This window comes from Cupressus sempervirens, chromosome 9 (assembly GCF_028749045.1).
Source record: "Cupressus sempervirens isolate cs-2001-9-10 chromosome 9, ASM2874904v1, whole genome shotgun sequence".
NCBI classification, from domain to species: domain Eukaryota; kingdom Viridiplantae; phylum Streptophyta; class Pinopsida; order Cupressales; family Cupressaceae; genus Cupressus; species Cupressus sempervirens.
This window is the reverse complement of record NC_143126.1, coordinates 462,790,604-462,811,061: the sequence shown is the minus strand read 5'-3', so window position 1 is coordinate 462,811,061 and position 20,458 is coordinate 462,790,604. Positions and strand designations below refer to the sequence as shown.

At 37.5% G+C, this 20,458-nt stretch overlaps 1 protein-coding gene across 11 annotated transcripts in view; it reads left to right on the top strand.

Annotated features, from left to right (window-relative positions):
- Positions 1-390: 390 nt before the first annotated feature.
- The window catches only part of LOC149539340 (GDT1-like protein 1, chloroplastic), a 203,345-nt gene continuing 183,277 nt past the window's right edge, over positions 391-20,458 (top strand). For 7 of the 11 annotated variants that reach the window (XR_016356224.1, XR_016356225.1, XR_016356223.1 and 4 more), the window contains exons 1-2: positions 754-1,047; positions 15,696-15,786. Coding sequence is in view for 8 of the 11 variants with exons in the window: in XM_089800652.1 (XP_089656778.1) it covers positions 908-1,047; positions 15,696-15,786 (231 nt within the window). In the remaining 3 variants the exon portion in view is untranslated. The other 4 variants (XM_089800649.1, XM_089800647.1, XM_089800648.1 and 1 more) reach the window with 4 other exon arrangements.

Sequence of the window (20,458 nt, the reverse complement as noted above, 5' to 3'; positions counted from 1 at the left end):
GGTTAACTTGCAATCGGCGCCATTTGAAAATATTTCTGGAAAATCGTTGAAATATTTGAAAATATTGAAAACAAAGTTCTAGGGCTCACCCCAGGTCAAAGTGGATTTGAAAATTTAATCAAATTTGAGAAAGCTAAAATGAATGCAAGAATATCAATTCCAATTACAGGTATTTTTTGGAATGGACAAAAGCTCATTTTGGGGCTAAAATGAGAATACGTATTCCTATTCCCTATTCCTATTCCACGCACCAAACAAAGAATACAAATCATATTCTAATTTCCTATTCCTATTCCGATTGTATTCCAGTAACCAAACGGGCCCTTATAAGACAAGGGTCCCATGAAGAGAGATCGAGCTTTTAGAAAAGGGAGTTCTATGACATTTTGGAGAAGGGAAGGGGAGTAAACTATAATGAGAGCACTTAAGTACGTAGCCCTGAATTTGATGAAGGTGAAATAGGATATATCTATACCACATATCAACACCAGCCCCTCTCCATGGAACCCAGCTTAAGAAAACTACAATGAACCGGAATCTGGTAATTATTGAAGTTTAGATTTATAGAGATAGCATCCCAATTTATGGCCTCACCGGTACTAAATATTGCAAGTTCTAAATATTAATCTGATTTATTCACGTCAATTGTCGTAATCTGGCGAAGGAAGTGAATTCAGAGTAAGCTCAATAAAACTTGTTTAATGTGTTCACTGGTTTAAAGCGAAGGAAAGAATATGAAAAATTCACGTACGTGGCTTTACAATAACATCTCATTTCCTTATCCTGTAATTCTTCGTTCTTCCCCTACTTATTCATCCTGTTTTTCTCTTTTTCAAAATTTCAACGCGGGACTTCAAAATCTAGGCCTTTATGAGTGCAATTTAGATCAATCGTTACACGCTAGAAAATGGTTACAATTCAATGGTCCTGCGTGCCTTCGATAGGGATCTCTGCATTCAAAACAACGAAGGCAAAAGGTGAAAGTAAGTGTACTCAGAGTATGCGTTCATTGCAAGCTGTGCCAGCTTCTGCAGCAGCGCATGAAAGGTATTGTATCGTTTCTTTTCTAAACTTTTGATATTGTTATTTTTTATCTCACAAACTAATTGTATTTTTTCTTTGTAATACTTGCTTCTGAGAAATGGGTGTCATATGGATTGGTAATATTTGTGTCGAATTTGGTTTTGCAAAATAAGTAATGGAGTGTGTTCAGTTGGGAGTGGTTTGGTGTTAAAGGTGGAACTTTTGCCATGTTGATGCCTTAGGTTCACGCATCACTGGGTATGGCCTAGACGCTAGAAAGGGGAACAAAAAGGTGAGTGCAAGTGCTCAGTAAGGTTTAAGGAAATATATATCCTTGTGTTGGTGGACGGGCATTCACAATTCATGACGTTTCTATGACTTGCTCATGATAGTCTAGTTCAATTGGCAGTATGACTAGCTCATAGAGAGCTTTTCAAGGTTCATCCGCCACGAAGCATAGAATAAGGGACAAGGTTGTGTAGCAGCCCTTCGTAGTTTTGGTAGAATTAAATACATTTGACATCTTCGTTCTAACTTCTAAGCAGCAGAAAGGTGAAAATGCTTTCCGTGTACAGCTCATATCAGAGGGCTCGAAAAGCGGGTTTTTAAAATAGAAGAGTATGGTTGAATCGTTTTAAACCTTCTCATGCCCATGTGACTTCTAAACTGAAAGGTGCCCTTAGCCTTATGGAGCAATTGTTATGATGACGAATTTGTTTCAAAGTTTCCTTTGCATATGTTCCCAGCCCTAAGTAGCTTGCAAACGTAAGGGCACTCTGAGTTTGGTTACTCTGAGTTTGGTGGATCAATTGGCACAATGATGACCGACTTTCAAGCCTAGTAACGTGACTTCGTGGAAGTGGTTTCTATGCATGCCTCTTAGTTTGATGGAGCAACTGTCACAATGGAGACTCAGGTTCGTGACTCCAGCTAGCAATGCTCCAGAGCATTTTGACAGAGTAGTTTCCATGACAATTACTCAGGTTCAAGCTTTCAGCCAATAATGTTATTTAGTCAAAATGGCTTATAAGCCAAATGGCAATCCTGGTTTGGTGGAGCAATTGCCATGTGTACGACTCAAGTTCAAGTTTCTGTCTAGAACTCCTGCAATCAAAGTGGGTTTGAAGTTAAATAATATACTTAGTTTGGTGGAGCATCCAAGTTTGATGGTGCAATTGCTCCGGTTGGAGGGTCTTGCTAGTACTGCTTCCCACTTGAAGTACTTTCTATGGCAATTTTGATGTAGCAATTGCCATTATGATGATTGAAAAGCAAGCCTCTTATTGGTGGTACTCTTCTTGTTGAAGTAGCTTCTAAGCATTTGGTGCCCTTAGTTTGACAGAGCATTTGGTTTTTTTCGATTGACAGGGCCATTTCCATGAGTGCGGTCCATGTTCAAGCCTACTACTAGTAAGGGTTCCCGGTGGAATGGTTTTTAGACAGAAGGGCATTCCTAGTTTGATGGAGTAATTGCCACGATTGAGTTTCCAGCCGAGGACTAGCAACACTCACCAGTGGAAGTGGCTTCTAAGCCAAATTGTTCTCTTAATTTGATGATGCAACGGTGCTTAGAGTTTGATGAAGGAATTGCCATGATGACGATTCAGGTTCAAGCCTCCTGTGAGTGATGGTCCCCAGTGAAATCTGCTCCTGACAAATTGGTACTTTTAGTTTGATGGAGTAATTTTATCATCACGTCTTTGGTTTAAACCTTTCTGAGCATGCTTCTCATATTAAAGCAGTTGCAAATGGTTAGCAGCGATTCAATTGATACTGGGGAAGGTGCAAGTTCTGGGAGTTTTTTTGCGGACTGCCCATTCATCATATTGACTTCTTACTTGACACTTGCTCTTGATGCAGCAATTTCCAGGATGACGAGCGGGGATTTTAAGCCTGGTTTGGTATACCGCCATATAAAAATGATTGTGAATAATTAAAAGCAGGCCAAACAAGATAAGGCTGGGTGCAAGCCCTAGGTGAATTTTTTGATGGATTAGTGTTGAGGAAATAGCTTCGTTCAGATAAATTGGATGACAATATAATCTATCTTGATCTGCACATAACATACATGCATACATACCAATATAACTTAGCCTATATAAATACATACATGTATATATTAGAATACAGATCAATTAAATCTATGATTTTATCCAAGTATATAACTGATCTGTTTATACAGGTTTATTCCTTGACATTTCATATTCATATATTGATCGAGTCATGATCACGATCAGCTTATTTACATATATCTAATCCGATTGAAGTCTGATTAAATTCCCTTGGAGATCAGCGACTTTCTGTAGAGTTTGACTAAGTTCAAACTAATCATAAATGACACTGATTGGTAATTGGTTAGTTTGATAAAGAAATCACTGTTAGGGAAGAGACACGTCCACCCAAGACAGTCTATTCAAACCATATATATGCTCATACTCAGTCAGGAAAGAGAGCATCGAAATTCATTAATGCTCTGCCTTCACCGCGAGTTCTGAAATTATACCTTGACATTCGGTATTTATAAATATTGAATATATATCACATACAATTGAAACATATCAAGACTATCATATTCTGATCAAAATTTAAAGACAATAAATCAGAGATTAGAAATCATTCAAATCTGGTATAAATTTAATTTACTTTAACATGGTATCAGAGCAAAGCATGGGAATGAAAATGTTAAAGATTATTTCAAAGCAAAGTATTTATGATTTGTGTTCTCTTATTGGGAAATTATTGAAGAGAAATATTTGTATCAAATTGGCAATGGGGTTGGCATATCCACGGCAGAATGATAAGACTGCAAGTTGCAGACCTGTTTCAGTAGTTTAAACCAGTCTCATTGACGTCTCAGCAACCCAGACTTAGTGACATTGCAACTATATTCTCGATCTTCACAATCAAATACCGCAAATTCCAACCAAATGTGTGGCAGTCAATGCTTTGAGCAACGAACACTTAATAAGGTTACTGTGTTATGTGGCAATCATAATAGCAGTCTAGAGGAGGCATATACTTTGTTAAGGAAGTTGGATTTGACGTTATGCCAACAATCATTGTGATCAGATGGTGACTTGTGTTAATGAGGATTACATGGTATTGACTTCATTCTTGGAATCAGTTTTTGGGAAAATCAACATACAGTCTACCTTACATATTAGTGGAGTTTATATTAAACAACAATATTATCAATATTTATATTAATATCAATATTGAATAGTGAGATTCAATATTAGATATTAATCGCAGATCAATATTGATATAAAATAATTTAGAGAAATCCTTGTGAGACAAATTTACTTATAATATAGAACTGTATACAGAAAATATTAAGTGTAAATAGCAAGTATCAGCAGTGATCAATATTATAAGATGATCAAATTCATGCCATCATAGATTCAACAATATAAGGAGTTCCGTACAACAAGTTGATTGATCAAGGAGACAAGAAGATTGATAGTATAAGTAAACAGATATTATAAAGAAGATCAATATTGTTAAATCAATCTTTATAAGGCTGATACTAGCAAATTGATATAAGTTATCAAAGCGAATTCAAGTTGATATTAATCCTATTGAGTAAGATTATATCAGACATTGCTACTTATCAATATCATATTATATCAGCCCATATATTGATTTATAGGAAATCGATAATGAGATTAAACCACTCAGATTTATCAGCATTAAAGAATTGTAAATAGATCCGAGATTAAAATTTAAACATACATATGTGATGCAGGAGCATCCAGAGGTATAAGGGCAATCCTGTGTCAACCAAAAAAATGTACTTAGACTTAGTTTCTGTTTCATGTGTTTTCATTTTTGGATACCCATTTGGGTCAAATAAAGGTTCCAACTCTCACAGTTCCACTATCAGTGTTCTAGGATAGAGTATTTGAACACCTTGGGATACGTGTAAATGCTGAAAAAATAGGAGTATGTAATTGAGCCATCATTTTGGTGAACTAGAAGGTGTAAATTGGTCAGATGATTGTAATTATAATTTAGAGCATTCCAGAAAAAGAATTAGGTCAAAAGGCCCCACGGTTTGAAAGTTATTGCAGTTTTTTGATTTTTGGAGACCAAAGAATGCTTCAAAGTCAGGTTAGGGGCATTAAATGACCTCGAAAAGGGCCGAAAAATGGGAGACGAGCGAAGCTGGTCCATAGGGCTATAGAGCGTTTCAAGAGCTTTTCAAAAATGTAAACGGTTTGTCAATCGGAGCTACGGTTCAAAAGTTATGGCTCTCGGAAGTTCGGTTACCGTTTCTGAATTCTTTTAGATTTTGTGTCGACTTCTAACGCAGCTTTTGGAGCCTTCTACTTGGTCGGTGGATGCCAACTAGCACTTTCTAGAATGTACTCCTAATCCTTAAACCTCCGGGGTCTATTTAAGAACATTTCTCGCATTGTAAAAGGTAGCTAGGAGTGGAGTTTGAGATAAGGTACTGGGAGAAGAAATTATCTCCAGTTTTATGCTATTGTAAGCCCATAGGGCCTGTTTTGGAGTCTGTCTCTCTGCACTAAGTGTACTAGCATATTTTTACAGTTAATAAATTTTTTCCTTTCCTATTGTGTCCATTCTGTGCTTGGGTTGTGTCCCCATCAAGTGGTATCAGAGTGGGTTTTCCTAAGTGTGTAGATAGAGCGCCCACTGTGAGGTAGTTTGCACCAGGACTGTGTGGTTGTTTTGAGTTAAGAAGATGCCTCCACGAAAAGAGCGTGGTGGAAGGGCCGGAGCTATTAATCCTGAGGAGGTTAGAGCCCTCCAAAGGCAGGTACAAGTGTTGCAGGAGGAGCTCCGTAGAGGAACAAATGTTGCCATAGGCGACGAAAGTGAGGATGACAATGAAGAAGAAGAAATTGGACCAGAAGGGGAAGTTTTGAATCAGGCAAAGGAAAGGCTTTTTAGGGCCATTACTAAGTTTGGGAAAAGACCTACAATTGATGTGGGTGTATTTTCAGGAAATCTGAAACCAGATGAGTTGATCGACTGGATCAATGAACTGGAAGAGTACTTTGAGTATGAGGATATGAGGGATCCAGATAGGGTTAAGTTTGCAAAGGCCAAACTGAAAGGCCATGCCAAAATCTGGTGGCAACAGGTTCAATTGGAAAGAAACAGAAGAGGAAAGGAGAAGATCACAAGGTGGGATCGTATGGTGGACAAATTGAAGAAGCAATTCATTCCTGTTGATTATGAGCTTGATTTGTTTAAGAAGATGCATGGGTTAAAGCAAGTAGGAAAATCAATCCAAGAATATACAGAGGAGTTTTACCGACTTCTGATTAGAGCAGGGCATGCAGAAACAAATAAGGAAAAGGTTGCTTGTTATATCAGTGGGTTGCGACCTAGCATCCAGGAGGAATTAAGTCTGGTAAGAATGACCAGCGTTGAAGAAGCGTACCAGTTTTCCCTACGAGTTGTAGAGAAGCTAAATAAGAGGTTTGAAGGGAGACAAAGAGGGCGTGGTCAAGGAGGAAGGGGTAGTGGTAGGTCATTTGGAGGCCGAAATGAAACCCAAAAGAAAAATGAAGATGTGGGAACTAGCAGGAACTAGAGGAACGAGGGTTTCAACTGCTCCCGTGATCAAGACTTTGGAAATCAGAGAGGAAGAGGTAGAGGAGGCTTCTGTGGTGCCTGTTTCCATTGCAATGAAGAAGGTCATTGTGCCTTTGAATGCCCTCAACGACAAGGAAGGACAAATAGAAGAGTTGAGGGTCAAGCTAGGGTTGCTCATGTGGATGAGGACGCACAATCATCACATTCAGAGGATGCAGAAAGAGGAGAGACTTTAGTGAATGAAAGGGTCCTACTAAGTGGTGAGATTGAACCAGGACAAAGGAGGAGTTTATTCCGTACCAGGTGCAAGTGTGAGGATAAATGTTGTGATGTGATCATTGTTGGTGGTAGCACTTATAACTTGGTATCAGAGGAGATGGTCTCTAAGCTGAAGCTCAAGAGGGAGAAACACCCCCAACCCTATCAGATTGCTTGGGTGAAGGATGATCATAAGGTCCTGGTAAGTGAACAATGTTTAGTGAAGTTCAAAATTGGGAGTTACCATGATGAAGTTCTGTGTGATGTTATTCCAATGGATGTTTGCCATCTATTGTTGGGTAGACCGTGGTAGTTTGATAGGCATGCAATACATGATGGTCATGCAAACACATACTCTCTAACAAAGGATGGAGTTCACCACAAACTGAAGCCCATGAAAAAGGAAGGTGAAAAGGTATGTAGCAGTGCTAGGATTTGTCTTGTTGATGGAAGGAAGTTTTTAGATGGAATGAAACATTAGCGTATGTGTTATGCTTTGATTCCTAGGAAAGATAAAGAAGGTAGTAGTGAAATACCACTTGAAGTTTCAGATTTACTAGGTGAGTTTGGAGATATTATCTCTGATAATGTTCCAGAAAGATTGCCACCAGTAAGGCAAATCAGTCATCAGATAGATTTAATCCCAGGAGCTAGTTTGCCTAACAAGGCTGCTCATAGGATGACTCCTACTGAAATCGAGGAGCTAAATAGACAGGTTTAGGAGCTATTGAGGAAGGGCTTGATTCGGGAGAGCCTAAGTCCATGTGCAGTACCTGCAGTACTAGCACCAAAGAAGGATGGAGAGTGGAGGATGTGTACAGACTCTCGAGCTATAAATAGGATAACCATCAAGTATCGGTTTCCTTTGCCAAGAATGAATGATCTTATGGACTGCTTGAGTGGAGCTCAGTACTTCACAAAGATAGACCTCAAAAGTGGCTATCATCAGATACGGATACGAGAAGGAGATGAGTGGAAAACAGCCTTCAAGACCAAGGAGGGTCTTTATGAGTGGTTAGTCATGCCCTTTGGGTTGACGAATGCCCCAAGCACCTTCATGCGGCTTATGAATGAGGTACTTAAGTTCTTGGAAAAATTTGTTATTGTCTATTTGGATGATATTTTAATTTTCAACAAGACTTTGGAAGAACATTTATTGCATATTCGTAGTGTCCTTGAAAGGTCAAGGGAAGAGAAACTGTTAATTAATCTGAAGAAGTGTATCTTTGCAAAAAGTGAATTAGTCTACTTGGGGTTTGTTATATCATCTGAAGGTCTCAAAATGGATCCAGAGAAGGTAAAAGCCATCTTGGAATGGCCTACTCCAAGGTTGCTACTGAGGTAAGATCATTTCATGGTTTGGTTAGTTTTTACAGGAAGTTCATTAAGAATTTCAGTGGCATATGTGCACCCCTGACTGACACAATAAGAGGGGATAGAAAAGAGTTCAAATGGACTGCAGCGGCTGCGAGAGAAGTTTTGAAGTGCTGAAGAAGAAGGTGACAGAACAACTTGTGTTGACACTTCCAGATTTTAGAAAGGTGTTCCAGGTGGATTGTGATGCTAGTGGCAGCGCTATTGGGGCTGTATTAAGCCAAGAAGTAATGCAGGTTGAAGTAGTTGGATTTGATGAACTCAAGAATCTGTACCCTGAGGATCCTGATTTTGCTGAAGCGTGGAAAGCTTGTAAAGAGCCTGTTGCGGTAGACAGAACTAAGTGGTTAGACTATCTGATTCAGGATGGTATGTTATTCAAGGGCAGTGAATTATGCATTCCAAGGAGTTCCATGAGGGAAAACCTGATTAAGGAGAAACACAGTGGAGGGATGGCAAGACATTTTGGTCGAGATAAGACCATTGCCATTCTCAAAGAACATTATTTTTGGCCTCAGATTTCACAGGATGTGAAGAAGTTTGTACAGAGTTGTCAGATTTGTCAAGTTGCCAAGGGATTTAGTCATAATACTGGACTATATCAGCCATTGCCCGTTCCATCAAAGCCATGGGAAGACATAAGTATGGATTTTGTTCTTGGATTGCTGAGGACACAAATGGGTAATGACTCAGTATTTGTGGTGGTTGATAGGTTCTCCAAAATGGCACATTTCATTCCATGCCACAAAACTCATGATGCTGTCCATATTGCAGACTTGTTTTTCAGAGAGGTGGTAAGACTACATGGTCTCCCAAGGAGTATAGTTTCTGATAGAGATACCAAATTTGTGGGGTATTTCTAGAGAACATTGTGGAAGAAGTTGAGAACGGACTTGAAATTCAATTCCACACATCACCCGCAGACTGACGGCCAAACAGAAGTGGTAAACAGAAGTCTGGACAATTTGCTGAGATGTTTAGTTGGGGATAAGCCCAAGGGATGGGATTTGATTCTACCACAAGCGGAGTTTGCTTACAATAACTCTGTAAATAGGAGTATTGGTAGATCACCATTCCAAATTGTATATGGAAGTAGCCCAAGGACTGCACCAGAGTTGAGGAAGATAGAGCAAGGGGAGAGGACAAGTGCTGAAGCTGAAGAATTTGCTGAACATATCAAGCGTCTACATGAGGAGGTTCAGGCACACATTACCAAGATGAATCAAGAGTATAAAGCTAGGGCTGATCAAAGGAGAAGACATAAGGAATCCCAAGTAGGGGATCTAGTCATGGTACACTTATGGAAAGAAAGATTTCCATCCGGTACTTACAACAAGTTGAAAATGAAGAAATTTGGCCCTTGCAAAATTCTGAAGAAACATGACTCAAGAAATGCATATGAGGTGGAGTTGCCAGATGGTATTCACATTTCTCCTATTTTCAACATTGCAGACTTAACAAAGTATCATGATGATGGTGCAGATGAGGAGCCGATGTTAGAGCCATGTCCAATTCCTGCTTCTAAAAAGGAGGAGATAGAAGACATTTTAGATCATCGTGTGGGTAGGAGTACCAGACATAAGCAGTATGAAGAGTATTTGGTCAAGTGGAAAGGACGGCCGATAGAGGACTCAACCTGGATATCAGCAGCTGAGGTTTCCCATTTGGGATTTCCTCTACCATTCATAAAGTGACAGGGTCACTTTTCAATCTACCCTGGGTGTCTGATGCAGGAGCATCCAAAGGTATAAGGGCAATCCTGTGTCAACCAAAAAAATGTACTTAGACTTAGTTTCTGTTTCATGTGTTTTCATTTCTGGATACCCATTTGGGTCAAATAAAGGTTCCAACTCTCATAGTTCCACTATCAGTGTTCTAGGATAGAGTATTTGAACACTTTGGGATACGTGTAAATGCTGAAAAAATAGGAGTATGTAATTGAGCCATCATTTTGGTGAACTAGAAGGTGTAAATTGGTCAGATGATTGTAATTATAATTTAGAGCATTCCAGAAAAAGAATTAGGTCAAAAGGCCCCACGGTTTGAAAGTTAATGCAATTTTTTGGTTTTTGGAGACCTCCTAAGAATGCTTCAAAATCAGGTTAGGGGCATTAAATGACCTCGAAAAGGGCCGAAAAATGGGGGATGAGCGAAGCTAGTCCATAGTGCTATAGAGCGCTTCGAGAGCTTTTCGAAAATGTAAACGGTTCGTCAATTAGATCTACGGTTCAAAAGTTATGCCTCCTGGAAGTTCGGTTACCATTTCTAGATTCTTCTAGATTTTGTGTCGACTTCTAACGCAGCTTCTGGAGCCTTCTACTTGGTCGGTGGATGCCAACTAGCACTTTCTAGAATGTACTCCTAATCCTTAAACCTCTGGGGTCTATTTAAGAACATTTCTAGCATTGTAAAAGGCAGTTAGGAGTGGAGTTTGAGAGAAGGTACTGGCAGAAAAAATTATCTCCAGTTTTATGCTATTGTAAGTCCACAGGGCCTGTTTTGGAGTCTGTCTCTCTGCACTAAGTGTACTAGCATATTTTTACAGTTAATAAAATTTTCCCTTTCCTCTTGTGTCCATTATGTGCTTGGGTCGTGTCTCCATCAATATGATCTGATGTTCTTGGTCTGTCGTATGAACCATGGCAAGTTTGGGATGTTCCCATATTTATCGAGCTCTAACCAAGCGCTATTCACAAAGCCATCAAGAATGTGATGAAAGAAGTTCTTACTATCCGGTTTACAAAACAACAGAGGCTCAAGATCAGGGCTGGAGATTACTTTGCTTGTGCTTCGACATAGCAAAGTTATGGGGCGTCAAGATATGATTTACAAATATTGTGCAACCTTAATCAATCATTTCTGGATGGTGGCTAACTTCTGAACATAGATTTGCAAACTACATTTGGAGGGGCTATATAAGTACTCATGAATCAGTTTAAGTGATTTGACAATTGCCTGGGCATCAGTATAAGCCTGGAAACAGTTCCACTTAGATTGTTTTAAGTATTAAACAATCTGGAAGTACTTCTTTGTATAAGAATGCTTGAGAACACTGCCGCAAAGTAATGTCATTTACGTGTAGGACTGTGGTCTGAACTGGACAATGATTGTAATACAAAAAAGCTCAGAAACATTAAATTTGTCATTAGAGATTATGAAGATTATATAACCAACATCAAGGGATTGTTAAGAGACATTCATCCTGCGTTTGAATGTATCTTTTGGCAGCACCTCAAATTTCATGTGGCAAGAATCTGGACAGAGATCAAATAGCTGATAGAAGTGGCTATCACATGCTTTGTATTATGGCTGTGTTGATATTTACTAAGGACCATCATGACGTGTTTTCAAGTTCCGCAACCTTCTCCTTTTGCATTCTATTGCCTAGTGGTGGAGAACTTGTACTCTTGAAAGAGAGGTCACAAGTTCAAATCCCACTGGGGGGTAGGGTATGTACGCCTCGTTTGTAGCGCCAAGCGCCTCTCGAAAAAGAGTACGAGGTAGTCTCATATCACTGTCACCATATGTAAACCCAAAAACTATGGCATAGTGTCGTGGACTATAAAACCACCTTTCCTTTCCTTTTCCTTTTATTGTGCACAGAATAGAAGAATCACTAATTATCCAGACAAAGTTTGATAGAATGAGATTTCAAGAATTATGATACTGATTGGAATGTCAAGAAATGTCATAACAGTTGCCTATATACTGGCCTATGTGCATACATCAGAGATGGTAAGATTCATCTCAACTTTATGGAAAGTTGAAGCTACATCCTAAAGAGTCTATGCATTATAAAGTGTGACTACTTCGTGTGTAAGTTGAACATTACCAGAAGGTATGAGTTTCCTGTAAGGCTCTGGTAAATTTCCAAACATATGATACTGTTAAACACATCTTCCACTCCTTGTATGATATCCTTAATTTGGAAGGTTGAATAGAGCCTTATATTAGTACATAGAATACTGGATAATCTGTGGAAGTTAGTGAATTAGAGGATTGGCACCTGAATGATGTTTTCTGGACACAATCTCTGAGGTTACAGATTCACATGAAACTTTGGACATTGATCGTGATGCCTGGGTGAGAGATACTCTCTGTAGCAGAAGTGGAGAATGATGGTTCATCTGTCACGAATCATTGGAGAAAATTCAGACCCAACTGCATTCTTGGAGCAAGATACACTTTTGTAAGAGAGGGGGCAACTAGAGAACTTGCTTCAATTGACTTCCGAGGAACTTGGTAATATTGGTTTAGAGGGAGTGGACCATGATGCTACCACCCAAGTCATGATAGATGGATACTCTCTAAGCTTGGGATTCCTCTTATCAGTGAGCAACTAGAGGATCTTCTTTAATTGACTATCAAGGATTATATTGATTTAGAGGGAGAAGACCATGTCTACATGAATTCTCTATTGACAAGGAAACAATAGCGATCAAGAAGTAGATATACAATACATGGCTTTGACATTCCTGGTGCTTGGCTTGGAACCGACAAGATAGAAAAGAAAAGAATCTTACTATAGTCTTGTGACCCAGCTCTAGACTAGCTCTATGATGTGCCAACATAAGAGATAAGTATTTCAGAACCTTGAGTAATGTTCATTAGATCATGCTATAAAATTGGGATGACAAATCTTGTGTGCTTCTATGATTAACATTTCCCTTCGAGATAGTTTAGTTCTATCAACTATTTGGAATGTCTTTAGGATGAATCAAGAAGCATTCAAGGGAAAGAAAAACTTAATACTTAAAAGTTATGAAATTAAATTGAAGATGGACATCAGATTTAGAGGGAGTTTGATAATCTATTAGTGGAGACCTTGGACGAGAAGGTCAAGAGGTTGCATGTACGTGGAGCTTCAGAAGCCACATTATCATGAATGGTTGGTGTCACCAAGTCTGGGGATAAATCCAAAGCTTATTACATTTACTCATGTTACTATGGAATCAGACAAGTACATTTGTGTACGAAAAATTGCTCCCATGAATAATGTTGTGATCAAAACAGAGGGAGTTGCTAGAAGACCTGCCAAGTGGATCTTTGATGACTTTGATCATAGTGATTCGGAGATAGTAGACCATGGAGATGTGTTCTAGACAAGGTAGATTATCACTGAAGAACGACCAATTGATATTCTCATCGAGTCTCCTACCAAAATAAATTTTGTGCATTTTGAGACTATCTTAGAAATTGTGGAGAACGAAGCCCTTGCTATGAGGGAGCATCGGTGATTTCTTAAAATATACTTTATTGAATTCTTCTCTATGAGAGAGAAGCGTAAAGTGAAACCCTTGTTCCACTCTTTGGGAGTAGCTATGACAGATTCAGCCTCTAACATGGTTCATAGTGGATGTCATGACAACACCACGTGAAAGAATCTGTGGTGACTTTGTGCAAATTCTTTTGTCATGTATGTGACTCCATGACTTTATGGGCCCCCCTATGTACATTATTGAAAGGTGACAATCTTTCAGATAATATACTCTTGTATCTAACATTGTAAGGTGACGACTTTACAATGATTAGTTCTCTATCATGATGAATATCATGTGACTTGATATTTGTGGACATGTCATGATAGTTAGTATCTCTTGGACATTTTGGTAGATATCATGAGACTTGATATTAGTTGTAGATCATTATGTTCTTTGTGAGATAATCATGGTGGATATTATGTGACGTAATATCCATGGATATGCCATGACTTGTTGTGGCAGACATCACAAGATGTGACGTTAGTGCACATACCACAACATGAAATATATATAAACACACACACACACACACACACACACACTTGCTTAGACTCTTTATCTTCCCCAGCTAAAAGAGAGTCTTGAAGAAATAGCTTCGTTCAGATAAATTGGATGACAATATAATCTATCTTGATCTGCACATAACATACATGCATACATACCAATATAACTTAGCCTATATGAATACATACACATATATTAGAATACAGATCAATTATTTTGTCATCCACTAAATCTGCGATTTTATCCAAGTATATAATCAATTTGTTTATACAGATTCATTCCTTGACATTCCATGTTCATATATTGATCGAGTCATGATCAAGATCGGCTTATTTGCATATATGTAATCAGATCAAAGTCTGATTAAATTCCCTTGGAGATTGGTGACTTTGTGTAGAGTTTGATTAAGTTCAAACTAATCATAATTGACACCGATTGGTAATTGTTTAGTTTGTATAAACAAATTGCTGTTAGGGAAGAGACATGTCTTGAGTGGGCCTGTCTCCTCTTTGAGGAGACATGTCCACCCAAGACATAGTCTATTCAAACCATATATATGCTCATACTCGGCCAGGCAAGAGAGCATCGAAACTCATTAATGCTCTGCCTTCACCGTGAGTTCTGAAATTATACCTTGACATTCAGTATTTATAAATATTGAAGATATATCACATACAATTGAAACATATCAAGACTATCATATTCTGATCAAAACTTGCAGACAATAAACCAAAGATTAGAAATTATTCAAATCTGATATAAATTTAATTTACTTTAACAATTAGATACCCTTGGGGTGTTGCTTTTAAGCTGAAAGATATCATAACCTAACTGAAAAAACAAAATTAATTAAATGCTTAAATTATCTGAGATTACAAACAATTTTCATTTATTGAATCACTCAAAAGCAAACAATATTCTTCTTAGTAGACATGCAATCAATGATAAAATTATCTGAGAAACTACACACAACTTATAACTCACTACAATTAGACATGCTGCATTTGACTTCTAAACTTCTAATAGCAGAAACTTCATTTGACTTTTTAATTTTTGATATAGAAATTCTGTGCAGGAATGTTGAGATGTGATTATCGCTCATCATGTATATTTGAGTTTTATGGGAAGTGGTCATTTTATTAAAATGTGGTATCTATCCTAACGTTTCTGTTTTGTATTATTTTGTGGAGACCTGTGATACAAATTGCTAAATGTTATTGGTTCCACTTTTTCGTAAACGTCTTGATCATCGATGTACATGGAAATCAACATAGCATGTTGCGCATTTTAATTTTAATAATGCAATAAGAGTTTTTTTCTTTAAATTTGTAAATTTTAAAAAGCCATGCATGTTTGGCAGCAAGTTGAATGCTATGAGTTTTAACATATGTAACATTTTCATTTCTAAATTCTTTCCGCATTTCTATCATTTCATAGATGGTGAAATAAATTATCAATCCATGCTCAATCTCTCAATTGGAAGATATCATAAATGGCTGTTTAATGTTGTCATGTATAAAAGAATAGTTGTCATGGTGTAAGGTTAGTTAAATTTTTTTGTTTTTCTTCAATTTTGACTTTCCATTGTGTTAATATTTGTGGTAAAAGCTGATAGTTCCAAGGCATTGATATTTGTTGTCTTCTCAATGTTTTAGGGCATAATACAACACATGCCAATGAATGACAATGTGGTATGTTATAGTGCAGGCACTTCAATAAATCACCATGGTGTACTAGACGGGACTCCGGGAGTGATCTGAAACAACTTGCAGAGCTACCTGTTAGTATAATAGATCATGTATGGTTATATAACAGCATTCTTTCCTACTTTCCATTCTTTTCCTTACTTGGGTGTTCAGTACATGCACATATACAAATTTTAATTAGGTGAAGGGATTATAATTCAGTACAATAGGACAACATTGAATGCCAATGTTTTGATCATAGTTTGCAAACTCTTCGAGTACTCCCTTAGTCTTCAATTACTCTTGTTTGCTGGGAGAGTTATTACAAGTTTAACTCTCACGTTTTTTATGGACATAAAAAACCACGGGTAAAAATGTTGGTGCAGGTGAAAAGCTGGTTAAGATGTGTTCTTCGCATGCTGTTTTGCTATCAAACCATGCATTTTCTCTTTCAAGACGTCAATTTTTAAGTCGATACATTTTGAAATTGAATTTTATAAAATAAATATTCTTCTTTAAGAGATTTTAATTCTTAGTTCTTTCTAAGTTGCCAAGTTTGTGCTGAGTTGAGGATTTTGGGCTTGTCGAGTACTCTCTGAGTTCGAGTTTGCCTGCTATGATATAGTTATTGAATCATTTTGTAAAATAGCTATGATGATGAAGTTTTTCTTAAGCCTTAGATTATGTCTAGCTCGTGAAATGTCCCCTTTTTGAATATGAATTATTAATAAATAATAGTAATAATAATAAAAAATTAAAATATAAAAGGGAGAGAGAACTTCGTTTAGAAGGGTAAGGGGATACATTCAGGAAGGAAGAAACAAGGGAGCAAAAGGAATTAAGGAAGCATTAATGGAAGAAGAGAGGAATGGGAGAAGATAATAAAGTGACTCTTACAAAAGGTAACAATGATGAAGGGTTTGTTAGAAAGTAAAGTACACTGATATAACTTGGGGGGGGGGGGGGGGGGCGGTGGTGAAGCAATTATGCACTTTAAGTAACTTTCTGCCCAATTATAGATATCATTTACAAACCTTAATCTTGCATGTCATGTCCCCAATTTCTGCCCTTCCTTAGTGACAACATTTCTAGCAGGGTTGGTCTATTATCTGGTTCCCATAGGCCAGCAGAGCGTAGAGGGAACCAACCCAGGGGCTTTGAGAGTCATGCATGAGCTTCCCAAGTAGTTTGGAGCAGTAGACAACAGTTTCCTACAATTTAGGAGGGATTCCTAATTTGTAGGGATTGACTAGGAGTGGTCTAGGAGGCATTTGGATACCTCGGTGAACGTTTTGGAGACTTAGAGTGCATCTCCTATTTTTTAGGAGGAACTCCCAGTTCAGTGACAGTTCTCTCAGAGGTGCACACAGTAGGGGAGAGTCATTGGGACTCAATTTTGGTTGATTGGGGCTGTCTCCTACTTTTTAGGAGCATCCCTAGATTTTAGGGATGGACTACCAGTTGACCATCTTGTCCGGCATCAGTCACAGACAGGTGACAAGGTCAGATTCATGTTTGATTGGTCATTTTGGGCCTTTTGGGACCATTTGGGAAATATTTTAATAAATTTAACTATTTCCTAAGTTGGTGATTAAATAAATTAAAATAAGGTTAATAATATAACCATTTTGGAGTAATAAGGGGATTCTGGCTTCAGTTGATCAGGTACACCTATGTGTTATAGCGCGTTGGAAAGGTCTCGAATTATTATACATGATTTTTACTATCTGTAGACTTTTTGGTGCCTTCAGCTATGGAATTTTAATAAAATAATGTTTTTCCTATAGCATGGACAACTTTAATTGGGAAAATGTTATTTTATTATATTTTATTTAAAGGGCAAAGTGTAATTTCCTTTTAGGGTTCGATTTACAATTGGAAGGGGATATAAGGAGATGGAGACCTAATTTCTTATTATCTTTTGCATATTGAAAAACTTGTTTTTGTGAATTGGCTCTGAGAGAGCAATTCTTCATCTGGGACGCAAACCCTAGGTTCTGGATTGGCTGGGACGTAGCCCTCAGCAGTTATTAGCATTGGATTCTTCAGATAGTGTGCGTTGCTATCAGAGATAGAGTACGCCATTCTTTATTGTGGATTCAGGTTGCAAATTTATGGTTTTAGCGTTGCAGATTGATTCTTTCAGCTGAGACGTGATCCTTGCAGTCTTAGGGCTGCCATTTGCAGTAGGTACACCCCACGTGGAATATAGGGAATGCTTGTATTCAGCCTCAGATGTATCCTTGATTCATGTTCATTATTCACCATCCAGTTTGGCATCATTGTTGGATGTAAGCTCCTTGGAACTGCATTGGATTTATTATTTGGTTTTATAAATCAGAAATCTGCCTGGTACGATTTATAGCAATTCTGATTTGGCTCTATGCTCTTATTTATTTTCAACCTCCTTTCATGTTTATTGTTCATTGTTCATTACTATTGTCAAAACTATCAAAAAACACAAAACAAAAACAAAACCTTCTGCAACTTCTGTCTATTCTCAAAGACCATCAAAGAAATCACAGGAAAATATAGTTTATTAATTTAAAAACTACAGCAGATCAGCAAGGGCATCCGGCAGGGATCTTTCATTGCATATATGAGAAAACTGAAAAGTAAAACCATGCACAACATAAGGAAACTCATAACACCATATTTTGTTAACTAGGGAAACCCTGGCCAAGGAAAAACCCCGGTGGGGATGGTACCTAGAAAATAATCCACCAATCAAAAGTATTTTGTGAAAGATATTGATCTTGCTAGGAGCCTATTACATGCATATAGTGTATCTGTCCTTGGGAGAGGTCTAGGCCTTGTTAGAAGCCTCAATCCTATTAGGAGTTGTAATTACAATACAAAATATAAGCTGAGCCCACTGCCCAAACATGCATATACAACTTTAAAAGTTATATAGATATATACAAAACCTTGATTGTGCTGATATTTTGAATACCTAATTAGTCCTTGTAGTTTTTCACATACAAAACTGCATACAATAGTTTGCTTTACTCTAATCATCAATTTCCTATCTCTACAATGTCATCAAGCGCATAATTCAATCATATTATTACAATACAATTGGCAAGTTTACTTAACCAAAAGATATTCCTTTATTTAAAAAAATTTAGTTTGTCGGCCTCAACCTTCTTCACACGTTTCCAAAACTCAATATCACATTTTGGTATGTGAGGGTTAATATCTAGGATGTCGTCCCTACCTTGTCAAGAACTTGTTTTGACAAGTTAAAACAATTCCTTGACCAAAATGTCAATACTCTGCCAGTTACCATGTTCTGCGATGTTAAACCAGCTATTGGAAGACTAAACCAAAACATATGCAAATCATATCCAAAACTTTAGTGGCCTTAACAATGTCTTCTATGATGTCCATACTATCTGCCTCTAAGCTCGCTTAGCCATAACATTCTACTGTGAAGCTCACTGAACTAAATAAGCTGTCTGTACCCTGTAATCTGCTTTATACTTGGACAATTTTCTAAGTAACCTTATACAATACTTAACTTTTAACTTAAGCGGCCTCAATACTGCATTATGTTACCATTAATGACAACTCTTAACATTCTACCCTACCCAAATTGCCAACAATCTCCCCCTTTGGCATTGATGGCAACATAGGGAAAAATTAGCAAAGTATAACATACTTCTCCAAAACTCAAAACTTCAAAATTCAAGACTTGTGGCCAAAACAAAATTTCAAAACTCTGGATCATTATTGTATACCATCTAATCATGCAATCTATACATATTGCTGCACTCCCCCTATGATTATACTCATAGTTGGAAAACTCGGACTTGGCATCAACTCGCCAAATCCCCTAAAAATTTAGTCAGGGAAAAATCAGCCATTTAAAAAAAAAAACCTGGGAAAACTTGGGAACCTAAAAAAAGGGCTAAAATTTAATTCAAAATACAATTTTTTGCAAATTTCAATGAGAAGATGCATCTAATGAGTTAATTAAAGAGAATACAAAAGAAACAAGCAAAGTTTAGATATATATAAATGCAGTGGGTACAAAATCACATTCTCATGCGGAATGCTGATGGCGGGAAGCATAATAGTAAATAGTTTGTGTCAGACTAGAAGTAAATACATCATTACATCTTCCTCTTCCCAGCTCTACTAGCATACTGTAATTCTCTATTTTACGTAACATATATAAGCGTTTTGCCTTTTGTTTTTAACAATTTTTTTTTTTTTTTTAAAAGAGTTTTTCTGAAAAACTTGCCGATCGGCGGTTTTTTCACAAAAACTCGGCGATTAGTAGAAACTTGGTGATTTTTCGGTGATTATGCTAACTATGATTATATTCACCATTCATACTTAACTATTTTTCATGATCTTCTCCCCAAATACAAAATTACAAATTTTTTCCTGTCTTCTTCTCCCCCTTTGACATCAATGACAAAGGTGAGACAAAACTTACTATGTACAAGTCAAAATTTGTTCCTCTCTTCCTTCCTTAAGCTGGGTTTTTAGTTAGAATTGTCATATAGTTTGCAAAACTGGTCTTCAAGGATGTGAATTCTAAATCCCTAGTAGATTTGATAATCTCTTCCACATTGATCATTGCACATAGTCCATAAGCTGCAATTTCTGCACCATTCAGGTCCATGAATACAAATTTCTCATATGATTTCTTTGCATCTAGGAGTGTGTCCAATTGTTTTTGTAATAGATCAATCCTTGGTGATAGGTTGTCTCTAAGTAGACTGAATCTTTTCATTAGCTTAGCTCTATCCTATTTCAAGAGTCTTAACTCATCAT